This window comes from Cynara cardunculus, assembly GCF_001531365.2.
Source record: "Cynara cardunculus var. scolymus isolate 2C chromosome LG 16, CcrdV1, whole genome shotgun sequence".
NCBI classification, from domain to species: domain Eukaryota; kingdom Viridiplantae; phylum Streptophyta; class Magnoliopsida; order Asterales; family Asteraceae; genus Cynara; species Cynara cardunculus.
In genome coordinates this window covers 19,200,217-19,213,992 of record NC_037543.1, presented here as the reverse complement: position 1 = coordinate 19,213,992, position 13,776 = coordinate 19,200,217, and the positions used below count along the sequence as shown (strand labels likewise).

At 32.6% G+C, this 13,776-nt stretch overlaps 1 protein-coding gene across 2 annotated transcripts in view; it reads left to right on the top strand.

Annotated features, from left to right (window-relative positions):
• The first annotated feature begins 9,341 nt into the window (after window positions 1-9,341).
• The window catches only part of LOC112529372 (3-hydroxyisobutyryl-CoA hydrolase-like protein 1, mitochondrial), a 9,198-nt gene continuing 4,763 nt past the window's right edge, over window positions 9,342-13,776 (top strand). For both annotated transcript variants that reach the window (XM_025140636.1, XM_025140637.1), the window contains exons 1-6: window positions 9,342-9,511; window positions 9,603-9,683; window positions 11,130-11,198; window positions 11,315-11,378; window positions 11,601-11,680; window positions 12,770-12,853. In XM_025140636.1, the coding sequence (XP_024996404.1) occupies window positions 9,353-9,511; window positions 9,603-9,683; window positions 11,130-11,198; window positions 11,315-11,378; window positions 11,601-11,680; window positions 12,770-12,853 (537 nt within the window). In that variant the 5' untranslated portion in view covers window positions 9,342-9,352. The remainder of the gene's footprint in view (window positions 9,512-9,602; window positions 9,684-11,129; window positions 11,199-11,314; window positions 11,379-11,600; window positions 11,681-12,769; window positions 12,854-13,776) is intronic.

Below are 13,776 nucleotides of genomic sequence, written 5' to 3'. Positions count from 1 at the left end.
ATATGACATGAAATCGGATAGGGATGAAATCGTTTAGGGATTAACGAGTTTAAGAGTTTTAAGAGTTTTAGCCAAATGCTTTATAATATAGTATAGATATATATATATATATATATATATATATATATGTTGTGGTTTTTTAATTCAAAGTAAAGGGTTATGCTTGAGTATTTCAAATGCAAAGTATGATTTACTAAATTAATTTGACTATGATCTTATGATATTTTATACAACACAGAAAGATGTAGTATGTCCGAGATAATGTGATTAACAATGCTGTAACGTAAACTAAAGAGTTTGGTAATTAATCGAAATATATTTAAAAAGTTAAATTCAAAACAAATTTGACAATGATATTAAAATACAAAAGAAAATAACTCAAATAAGGAATCTGCAAGGTAAAAATTAAAAAGGAAAACTGAAAAATTAATAAATAATCAATAATGTATTAACTATATTCATTTGTAGTGTAGTTTGGAGTTTGGACCGAGTTATGATGATTCAAACCTGCAAACCATATCCGAAAGAACGATTTGACGAAAATGCATACTGCAAAACTGCACCACATAATTTCTAAAGAACAAAATGCACAAAATAACAATCTACTTTCATAAATTTCTTTATTATAACATTGTACTTCCAGTTTTTCTTATTACAACAATGTACTTTCAAACTTTATTTTATTATAACATCATACTTTAAAAATTTTACCCATTTATAGCATTGGGTAACCTTTTGATTTAAATTTACCCATTATACTAGGTTTTCATGACATCTCATTGTCCACGTAGGTTGTCCACATGTACTTAGTGATGTGACTTTCTTATTACAACATTGTATTTTCAAAATTATTTTATTATAACATCTACTAGTTCTTATTAAACAATGTACTTTTAATTTTAATATTTAGATATTTTACATGTTATTTAATAAATATATTATATGAATTAAAAAAATCTAAATTATTCATTAATATACCAATATTAATAAACTAGTAGAAGACAACTTATCTCGCTAAAATTTTTAAAAAAAAATATGTGTTTTTTGAAAAAAGAAAATAAGAATGGTTTCTTTTTTACCAAAAAAATATTATCTTTTAAAGAATATATTATATTTATTCAAAAACTTTTATTTGACGTATAAATATATTAAATTAATTAGATTTTTTTTGAATTAGTTATTAATATAACAATATTAAAAATTATAGAACACAATTCATTTCGTTATTATTTTAGAGAGAACTTTAAAAGATATGTATTTTTTGAACAACATAAAATAAGAAGTGTTATCTTTTTTACAAACAAAATTTATCTTGAAAATAATGTAGTATATTTATTTAAGAATTATTTTACTCTATAATATTTAATTTGCATTCAACTTAATAAGAAAAAATCAAAAAAATCAAATATTTTTTTAAATCATAGCAATAAAAAATGAAAATTACTAATAATAATTTGAAATAAGTTTTTTATTTTATTTTAATTAAGTCATTAAAATGATGTGTCATCAACATCAACTCATTAAAGCCACACAAGCATAAAAAAATCAAGGGATTAACTAGTTTAAAAGGTAACAAGTAATCCATTGCTATAATTGGTAAAAAATTTAAAGTGTGATGTCTTAATAAAAATAATTTGAAAGTACATTGCTATAATAAAGAAAAACAAAAATAAAATGCTATAATAATAAATTTTATGAAAGTATGTTATTATTTAATGCATTTAACTCACTTCTAAACCATAGGGATAATTTACTCTTTAATTTATAATCAACCAATTAAATTTGATTATTTATTATTAAATAAATATCAAATAAAACTCACAATAGTGAATATCGAATAAAATAATATCAATTATAATAAATATAAATAAATAAAGTTAGCAATATTATTATTTTACATTATTTATAAGTCTGTTTTTTTATTAACAATTTTAAAAAAATAGAAAAATGGTTAAACACAAACACAATTTTTTTCACATTTAATATATATATATATATATAAATTATTTAATTTAATTTTTATCATTTTTTATTATTTTAAAATGGGATGTCTGCAACATCCATATGTTCAGGATGTTGTGTGAATCTCAACGATCAAAAAGTCTGTCTTTGTGACTTCGTGAAGGATCCGAGAGCTTGCTAGTACAATGAGACGGTTGGTTGTCAAAGTTGCACAAGATTGTGGCATCACCATCCCTGATCCTAAGACGTGCTGTGGTTAAAATATATTATTTTAACTTAATAAATGAGTAGACAGATGATAAGTCACCTTGTCGCTTTTTGAGTTGAGGATAATTGTAACATTGTGTTGTTATACATTTTCAATATCCAAACTTCATAATAACATGTCTTGTTAAACGTTTTCAATATTCAGTCACAGGAACATCCACTCTACCTTTAGGATAGAGGATAGGTATGCGTACATTCCATTCCCGGACATTAGATGTGATCATTTGCAGGCCTCCGTTGGGTCCGGGCCGGACATAACTTGTTTTTTTGTCCAACGGGCCTAATATTGTAAACTCAAACCATTTTTTTGGGGCTTGACAATTTGCCATTGCCCACCCTATAAAACGGGTTGGGCTTGGCCACGAGCTAACGGGTCTAGAAAGTGTAACTCTCATAAATCTATAAACTTGATCATTAGCAATTAATTAACAAATGTGAAACCAAAGAGTAAAGGAAAAACATCGTTGCAATTAAAATTTTAAGCAACTAAAGTAACACTTGGATCTCAACAAGTGGAGAAAGAAATGAAAAACAAAGTTGAACCTCTTAATGAGATCATTAAGAGGTAAACAAACAACCTTTTAGACTTTTAATTATAAAATATAGTAGTATAATTTTAATTAATGGTAAAGAAATATTAATTATAAAATATAAACGGGTTGGAAGGACTGTCCATATTTATTTTTACATTACCCATGTTCGTCCGTTAATTTTAACGAACAAACCTGGGCCCGTCCATTTTCTTAATAATGGTTGTCCAAGCCCGTATTTCTAGCGGGCCGGATGGGCTTCTAGTCTAACGGGTTGTCCCGCCCATGAACAGCTCTACCAGACTTGACTTCCGAGTGGGATATGTATATCTGGTTTGATGTGGTTTTTCAGTACTTGATCAATCGGCTTGATATTACGTGATCAAATAATACTTGATTGGATACTTTTTAGCTCAATCGACAATGTTGAAATGACAATAACTAGTAAGATATTAATTCATTTCTAATGTGAGAAGGGGACTTCAAAATTGAATATTTGAGGTAATCTTGATTCAAAAAATGTAAAATGTTTGACGTAATTGAATGATTTTCATAACGATTTTCGAAAGTTTGATAGTTTTTGTAACGATTTTCAAAAGTTAAATGATCATTATAACTGCTTTCAAAAAATTGGATAATTTTAGTGAAAATTTCGGAACTCATCGACCAAATTAAAAATGAAATTGAAGTATATTGTTATTGTTTGAACAAACTTTTATCAAATAATTTCCGAAATATTTGTATATATATTTTAGAGATTTTGTTGTAGATTCTCTTATCGAGATGATCAAATTTGTGGAATCATTGTCATTTGATGAACTTAAAAACGGTATCCCAACCCTTAAATGCACATATGGATTGTTCAGTTATCTTTTATCAAGTTCTGTATGGATCAAGTTGTTTACAGTTCTGCATAAATTATGTTTTGTGTATGAATCAAGCTAAATTGTTGTTCTTTGTTGTGCTATTAAATTATCTAACTGATATAAATAACTATTGTTGCTTCCTGATAAGTTTTTTGACCTGTTTATTATAGATATTTGATTTGTCTTCTGTTGATCTAATCACCGATGTTTAATGCTTGTTTGTAGATCTATGCTTCTACTTTTGATAATCCTTGCTCATATTCAATCTAATCCAAAATCATCAGGGGAACCTTCCACGTCTCGACAACAACTTGTGAAAGCATCGAGGTTTTGAGCACAATTTGTGATGAAGTCTGAAATTGGATCAAGTTGTGAAGAAATTTCAGGTCGGTATCATCAAGGAAGTAACCCCATTCGAGTACGAAGGAAGATGGATTTGATGCATAAGGGCTTCTTGGTTTTTGTATTTTTGTTTTGTTGGTGTTGTTATGCTCATTCTCAGGGATTTTTATTTGTTATGCACTCTTTTTGAATCATATTAGATTGTTGTTTTTCTTATGCTGACATTGGTACCGTTATTGTTTCACATTGCCAAATTTTCATCTAGATTATTTTCGCATTAATATGTGTGTCTGTTTGAGAATCTGTCTGCCAACTCTTCATTTTCTGCCAAGTCTTCATTTTCTTTTATGGATTGAATAACAAATTAGAATAAATCAAAACAAGTTGGATATATTGAGAGAGATAGAGATACATTTCTTTTGTTAACTGTCTAATTAGCACAATTAGATGAGATCTAAATCTTAAAAGCAAAATACGTAAATATAGAAAATATTATGACTAATTTAAAGAATCTAAAGAAGTTGTGAGGTTTTTTTTGAAACTTTTGTACGCTTATTTTTCCAAAAAAACCCTTCCTTTAAATCAAATTATCTAAAATATAATTAATATTTTAGAGCAAATTACACAGTTGGTCCCTATAGCTAGCTCAAAATCTAGATATAGCCCATATTTTGAAATAAGTATACTAGTCCTAGCGATCTAGGTCCCTTACATTAACACTAATCTGTCAACTCATGGGTATTTTTGTCATTTTAATTTGTTTTTGTTCCTATTCACACACCCGACTATTTCTCCACCCCCAACATCGATGAATACGACCACCGCCTCATCTCCGTCAACCTTCACCTTCATCGTTGCCTCCGGCCAGCTCTAGAGTCCTTTTCCAGCCTCACCCACGCAGGGCCGGTCCTAAGATTGTTGATGCCTTGTATGAAAATAATAAAAAGTGCAATAGGGGGACAAAAAAATCATACTCATGTTGGTTTTATTAATTATAATAAAAAGAATACAATGGGGGGACAAAAAAAATCAAAACCCCAAATACAAAATATGAAATGATAAAAGGATAAATGCCGGATTAAGATCTTGTTTCCTTCTTTTCCAGTTTCTTTTTTCAAAATTGAAATTAGCAAAATAAAAGTTTTATTTCAATATATGAGACTAGGGCTGTAAACGAACCGAACGTTCAGCAAACTGTTCGTGAACCTTCGGCGTGAAGTTCGTTTATGTTCGTTTATTTAATAAATGAACGAATATGAACAATTTTTTTTGTTCGTTTAGTTAAACGAATGAACATGAACAAGAGTCTCGTTCATTCATTTATGTTCGTGAACGTTCGTTCATTTATCGTTCGTTTATGTTCATTTATATTCGTTCAGTTATGTTCGTTTATATATTAAATTTAATATATAATCTTTTGTTTATATACTTTGAATCAAATAATATTTATTTATGTTCGTTTAGCCCGTTCGTTTATGTTCGTTTAGTCCGTTCATTTATGTTCGTTCGTTTAACATGTTAACGAACGAACATAAACGAACACGAACATACCTGATTTCTAAACGAACGAACATGAACACAAAGATTTTCGTTCGTTTATCGTTCGTGTTCGTTCGTTTGTTTGGTTAAGTTAGACGAACGAACATGAATAAGCCTCCGTTCGTGTTCGTTCGGTTCGTTTACAGCCCTATATGAGACTTAAAAGATAAGGAAAACTATAATTAGTTTTTAACTAAAATAATAAATTACATCCAAATTATTGTCATAGTAAACAAAAAAAAACACTCAAAAGTTACAGGTCCAACAACTAAAGGCTAAGGCCTATTTGTTAGCAGTTTTATAAGTTTAATGGAACTAACAGCTTATTCGTTCAACTATGCATGACTGTTTTGTAGTGACTTAATGATATAGAAAGTAACTTATCCAGTAAGCTTCTAGGGGAGCTTTATATAGAAAGCCTAAGTTTCGTTTTTCCAAACATGTCTCTTCCAACTAAAAAAACGTTCTTTAAATATGCGGAAAAACTCTCTCAAACAAAAACTTTTCCAACTTATACAGACAGATTAATTCATACATACAACTTTATTCATACATACAACTTTATACAAACAAAAACTTTTCCAACTTTTTCCAACGATGTGCATTCAATATTCATCACTACTAGGCCTTGGGCCTGTTTTTATAGTTAAAGCTCTGTTATCCAATTCCCAAATTATAAAACCCAAAACTAGTAATAAATGACAACTTGATGCCCTTTAGGCGTTGATGCCCTATGCAGCCGCACGAGCTGCACGTGGCCAAGACCGGCCCTGCACCCACGTAAGACGGACCCAAGAATTTTTGGATACAGTGGCATCATATAAAATGGTTGCACCTTTTAGAATAAAACGGTTGCACCTTTCACGAACCTAATTTTTTTTTTACTTTACCACGGAGGAACAATATGGTGGCACGTGCCACCTAACCACCCACCCCTCTAGGTCCGTCTATGAGTATATCTATATATATGTACATACACACACGAAAACATACACATTAAACTCTTTACCCACAAAAACTCATTCGCCTACCTACGACCTATACCCTTCTTCACCACCCAAATCAGAACCTGCACCTGCAACATTCCCTTATGTTCGATGTTGTGGTACTGGTAGTTGGGAAATTAAGCACACCGGAGTAGAGGAAAAGGTCTGTGATGTGGGCTTTAACTGAGTAAAACAGGATGGATGATGTTCATCTTTGTAAGGATCATCAATGGTGTTAATGGAGTATAGTATTTTCTGTGTATGTGGGTGGGCGTTGTGTGTGTTTTGTGATAAGGACATAAGATGTTGATCAATCTTTCTAATACTTTGATAGAGATTGAAGAACAATTGTAAAAAATCCCTCATAAGAGAGACACACATACATACACACACATATATAGATGTATAGAGATATATATACACACCTGAAGTTTCACAACAAAACACTGTAAATTCACCCTTCACACTGTTTTTCTGTGAAAGTTAAGATTTTTTTTTACCTTCACAGTATTCTACCATGGAATTTCAAGTGTAAAAAAATGATGATAAGTCTTAAGAAAACAGTTTAATCTCATTTGAATCCAACCCTATATATTATTTATAATATTTTACGTTAAAAACATGTTCTTTGGAGTTGGGACCATTTTGTTAAAATAAAATGGAGGGAATTACAAATAGGTCCTTGGAAGAATTGCCGATCTCTAATTTTAGTCCTTAAAGAAATTTATTTACTCATGTTCCATTGTGACTGTCATTTGTCAATCTAGTTTGTGTTTCTAATAGTTGTTTACAGTTCTTTTAATTAAAAACGGTTAAGTTGATTGTCTCATATTACTAAATAAAGGGTATTTTCTCAAAAGTTTAAAAAATTCATATCCTTTGCCTTTTTTCTATTACGTCCATCCACCATTTTCGTTCACCGCAAAGAGATAATTTCAAGTATCTAGAATTCAAGATTTGTAGACGACATTGCACACCACATAAAGGCAGAACGGTTGCTATGGGAGCATTATGTGACAATAAGGTCCCACTAAGATTGAACAAAAGTTGTACGAGGTGACTATCAAACCATCCATGTTCTATAGGTATAGGTGATGGCCAATAAAGAATGCATACAAGAGGAAGTTGAATGTTGTAGAAATGAGCATGTTGAGATAAACATGTGGGAAAACCATGTTGTACATGAAAAAGGATGGACCCCACCCCCCCCCCCCCCCCGGGGGGAGGGGGGAGTTAGGATAGAGTTAGAGGTGTATCTATCACAGATAAAATGATAGAGATAATTACGGTGGTTTGGACACGTAAGGAGGAGACGGTTGATGGATCCAGCAAGGAAGGTAAAGAGCGTAACTGCTGAGAAGGTGAGGAGGAGGGGTAAACGAGGACACATGTGATGATCAACCGATGACGGATATGGCGAAATCAGACTTTTTGCGAACTTATTATATATGATAGGATTTCTTGTAGGTGAATAACCAGGGTAACAAATTTTTGTCAGAACAATGGCTCACTGGCCACTTCATCTTCGTGACCCCACACCAACGACCTTGTGTAGATGGCTTATGTTGCATACATCACTCATAACGCTTGTTTTGTGGCTTAATGACCTGTAAAACTGTAACCCACCAGAACTCATTTCTAGTCATTCTTTTTTGCATCTGAACACTTTCTTCATGTATATCAACACAGTTAACAATTACATTGAAACTAAATGACATGTAATGCATCAATTTCATGATTTAACTTATTTAACACCATGCATAAAACTCATTCTTAACTCTTTTCTTGCTTTCTAACCATGAATCCCGTACCAATTTCATCGATAATCACTCCATAAAATTGTGTTGCTACTTGACTAAAACAAGTGTAAATGTGTAAATGATGGAGAAACGAAATGGCAAGTGTTTCCCACAATTTACCTTTGCACATCGTTTCCGAACCCCTAAACCATACCCCCACTTGGTTTATGCTTCATTTCATTAGCATACCTGTTTTACTTTCAACCCATAGACTTTTAGTTTATTACACATCAACCCCTCAACATTACACTTTTAAGTCTATACGTATTTTACCACTGTAGTTATCATTTATTTCATACCCAAATTTGGGATGTTACATATTTGGTAAGAAACTAAAATTGAAGTAATAATATTTAGGGGTTGTCTACTAGCATATGAATCACCTCTTACCGTCTCTTACCAGAGTAAGAGATGGTGTGTTTACCAAAATAAAATGCATCTCTGACTGTTGACCGATCATTTGGCTGGAGACAGTGATAACATAGACTATTACTATGGTCAGCGACATCATATTCCTTATTTACCCCTCCTTCCATCTTGTTCTGCAAACAACGGTGTGAGAAAAATTAGGTTGTAATCATCGACTCTACTGCATAGGAAATACTTCTAGCAACCAACGAAGGAAGATTACAAACTCCACTTGATGTAGAATCTGGAGAACCAAGGATGACGAGACTGAGAAGAGCAAGGAATGAAAACGATGAAGTCGAAAAGGACAAGTCGAGAGAAAAAGAGACGAGTCTGGTAGTATTATGAGGAGACGGCGACCGAACGAGGGAAGCTCGAAGACGGAGATCGGAAAAAGCCGACTGATCCAAGTAAATAACATTTTTTAGTCAGCATTTATTTGGATCAGATCTCTTACCGTAATCAAATATATTATCCAAAAAGTATTAGGTAAACAGCCCCTAAAAGTCTAAAACAAAAACAAATAAAATAGGGACTATTTCTGTGATTATTGATAAATGCTGTACCAATCTTGACCTTTTTGTAGGATGAAATGAAACCACCATTTAATTGCCGATCCAAATTCACCCCGATTCTACACACGCAAGAGAGAAATGCAGAGCTTAGCGAGAAGACAGCGTGATTGCTCTGGATTTTTCCTCAACGAATTCAAACGAAGAACAAGAACCCTCAGCAGCAGCAGTAGCAGCAGCAGCAGCAGCAGCAGCAGCTTTCTCTCAAATCATTCGCTCACCGATGATCCTGATTCCAGTGTGAGTCTAACTTTAATTTGAATTATGGCTTGCACACGCACTTGATTACATGATTTTGATGATTAGTTGGGGGAAATTGATGATTTTACAGGTATTAGTGGAAGGAAATGCAGGTTCGAGAACCGTAGTTCTCAATAGACCCTCTTTCCTCAATGCGCTCAACACTTCAATGGTTTGATTACTTCCTTCTGTATGCGTTTTTCTAGTGTTTGAGATAATTAACCACTGATATGTGTTGATGAGTTTAATTGTTTGTGAATTGGGAAGGGAGACAGGGGGTTTAACCAGCATAAGCATTTTTTTAAATAAAATAGATAAGAAATAGAACATAATCCTCAATTTGCTTGTATGGAGATCATATTATTGCTGATTGATTAACATTTCAAACAATAAAACTTTTCACTTGTTGCTTGCTAAGTAAAACTAATCTGTAAAAATGAAAGGAAATAAAGAATATTCATGTGTGCAGAAAATAATTACATGTGCCAACTTTTCATGTACAATATGTTTGGTCAATAATTGTGTTTATATATCCATTTCCGCTGTTTTCTTGAAAATTTTTAAATTTGTTTTTGGTTTAAAAATAGAGGTCAAGTGCAATATGTTCAATTTTGCGACAGAAGTAAATGAGATTTTCAAGAAAATACATTATGATTTTTGGGGTTCATCCTACTAATCTACATTTTTAAATTAATAGAGATTTGGTTACAAATTCAACATCATTAATTATTATGTGCAGTTCTGTTATGAGTCTAATTTAGGTTAAAGTTTCTTCTCCAAAGTTGAAGTGGTTAATTTCTTATCTGTTTTGAATTTGAAAAATCAGTCCATTTTACCCCTTATATCAAGCAGGATCTTTTGAATTTAGAACACTTATCTATCAATTCTTTTGTCATGGGTTTTTGAAGCAATAATGCTACTTCAGTTTTTTCTTATTTCTAGTCTAGTTTCTTTCTTAAGTTTAGTGCTTATATTTGTTTGCTCATTTGAAATATTTACAGAGGTATTCGGGCTGATATTATATATTTATAACCACCTTGGTCCTGATAAACTTTCAAGCAGAATAAATTACTCTATATACACTAAGGTTCAAGATTTACACATACCTTTTTAAACAAAGTGAAAAACTGTCCTTGGGTTTTCTCGTGATCTAGCTAAATCTAGGTCAATAATCTTTTTTTTGATTAACCTCGATATCCAACCCGCTATGCGAGCCGACTAATCGCAGGGCGACCACCTGCTTTGCAGATAGCCCGGAGTCACCGCATTTGAACCTCCGTGGCCACAAGGGGATTTTTATTCCTCCTTGGTTTTGAACCTGACACCTCCTGGTACTTTTGACCTTTGTAGCCAAACTCAAACCAATCAGACACCACCCTTGTGGTTATCTACGTCAATAATTATGCATGGTAGTATGAGTATCTTGTCTTTTATACATGCGTGTGAACTCGTCAAAATAATGTTCAAAATTATGGTCGAGAATTTTTAAAATGGTATGTTGGTTGAGATTTCATTAGCTTTCTGGGACACTCAAATACTCAATTGATCTTTTAAATGTTCAATTGATTTCTTCAACTTATTATCCTGGTGGCATGTGGTCACTACTGGCAATCTTCAGGGAAGCCGGTTACATAAACTATACAAAAGTTGGGAAGATAACCCTGATATAGGTTTTGTGGTAATGAAGGTAAACTCTACGAACTTATGCCACACACTTAATTTTACTTTTCTCCTTCTTTGTTCAATAAATTTCTTAATGTCTTCAATGAAGGACTAATTCATATCTCTGTATTTCGTTTGTAGGGCAGTGGCAGGTCTTTTTGTGCTGGTGGGGATATTGTTTCTCTCCATGATATGGCAAAAAAAGGTACAAAAACAGCCACTTTCATCTGTAAGCAGTTTAATTGGCGGAATTAATTACATTTCTGAGTGGTATGATCAATGTGCAGCATCAGTGCACCTTCTAAGTGATTTTATTTATAATTTTGGGTTCTTTAGTCTTTCTTTCATCTCTCTCTCTCTCTGTCTTTTTCTCTCTTGTATCTTCGTAGTATTGACATTCACTCAAACTCAAATTCACCTTGTGCAGGCAATATTGAAGGATGCAAGGAATTCTTTTGGACGCTGTATAATTTTATGTACCATGTTGGTACATATTTAAAACCACATGTAAGTACAAAAATGCTGTTCTACTAAAAGGGTTTAGTAACTCACAATTACTAGTGAGCTTTGATAAACGTCTGTCAATGATTTTGGACCATTGAGTAGGTTTCTAATGTGTCTTCTAAGCAATCTCAGAGAATATGGCATGAAAAGTTGGTACAATTGGAACCCAAACTTAATCATCTTAGATGAATTGACATGCCTTCCTAAGAGCACGTCTGAGTTTATCTTTTATGTTAGGTTTATATATGGTGGCTTTTCAGAAAGCTGTCAAGTCGAAGAATGGACTGGACGAAGAAAGGAAGTGTGTACTTTCATCAAAATATAAATAATAAGAGAAACAAGCTTGCTGCTAAATAGAAAAGTTCTTGGGATGCTTCACCTCTACTCATAACATGTTTTGAGAAGCTAGATTCAACGAAAATACTTACCTGTGTCTATTATTCTTCCTTGAATCTTAACAAGTTTAGAACTTTCCCCCACTTTTTTCTTTTCCAGTTAAGTTTGGATATGATTTCAATCTGGCACTACCATGGTGGGATAAGGGATTTGTTGAATTGAATCTACGCTGCAACAATAACTGCAACCATGGTTTTAAAAATCAGCCGAGGTGTACCATGGGAAAATGCCCCACCTCACGTTTTCATCTTTCAAAACCTTGACTGCAACTGCAAAGGTTAAGCCTTGAATTTATGAATTACTTCAAAACTGGAAGCGGATGGCTATCATAACTTGTCTATATTGTTATACGTGTCAAGTCAGTATCTGTACTCTAATGTTGACATGACTAACACTACTTTATGAGCTTCTATTTAAGAAATGTTTAGTATGCATCATTTATTGACATTGGACCATTTTCTTCAATCAACTTTAAATTGGTATGCTTTATACCCAACTACTCCTTCAATGGCAGTCTGTAAATATAGCTATTGTTGCTTTGCTAGTTGTATCAGACCACCATCGGTTATCCTTCTAAATATCTCTGTTATATTGGTTGTTGTGTACTGGTCCTTACAGAGCACGTATTGTTTTAATATTCCATGTTTACTTTGGAATGATGATCACTTGAACCAGACTGATTTGGCATCCATGTAGGTGGCTATCTTGGATGGGATTACCATGGGTGGAGGGGCTGGTGTTTCCATTCCAGGAACGTTCAGGGTTGCAACCAATAAAACTGTAAGCATATGCATATGCTTCTTATGTTTTATGTTTCACTATTAATAAGGGTTGTTTGGTTGGTTTTCCATTAAGTTCTATATGGATAAAGCTGACTGTGTAGATTAATCTGTTGGTATAGATTGAGAGGGTTTTTGTTTGGGAGGCTTTTTTATAGATGGAAGGAGTGTTTTTAATTGGGAGTGGCAGGATTGGAAAAACTTGGCTTTCTGCATAAAGCTTCCTTCTAGAAGCTTACCGAATAAGCTACTTTCTATATCATAAAGCCGCTACCAAACAGTCATTTATAGTTGACTGAATAATCTGTGAGTCCCATTAAGCTTATTAAGTTGTTAACAAACAGACCCTTAGCTTGATTCCAGTTTGATATTTGAATGTGTATCAAGTAGCAGGCACCCATATCTTGTTCTTGCAAAGGTATCTAGGCTTTAATTGAACACCCGCGGTCAACATTTTTGCACTTGGAATGGATGAATAGCCACTGTGGTCTTTATCTGCTTAAACTTTTCAGATTAGTGAACAGGGTAAAGTTAAATATTGAAGCACAAACTTCATCACTATGTGTCATCCTTAGATCATTGCATCTCCTTTTAAGCATTTTGTTACTGATTAGATGAACGTAACTTAACAGACAATATATATATTATCAAATGCACCAACTTTATTTGTTTCAATAAAATGGATTAAGGCTGTGTTTGGCAAATTGCTGATAAGCTAGCTGGTAGCTTATAAACAAATCGTCTTTGGCAAAACTAGCTGATAGGAATGTAAAATGACCAAAAAGGGCATCTTGAAAAATTAATCAATTATAATATTTCACAATATGATTAAAACAAATCTCTAATAATATAATATATTAACTAATACAAACAAGATAGTAAAAAATTAAAAAATGTAATATATTGATTAAAAGAATTTCAAAT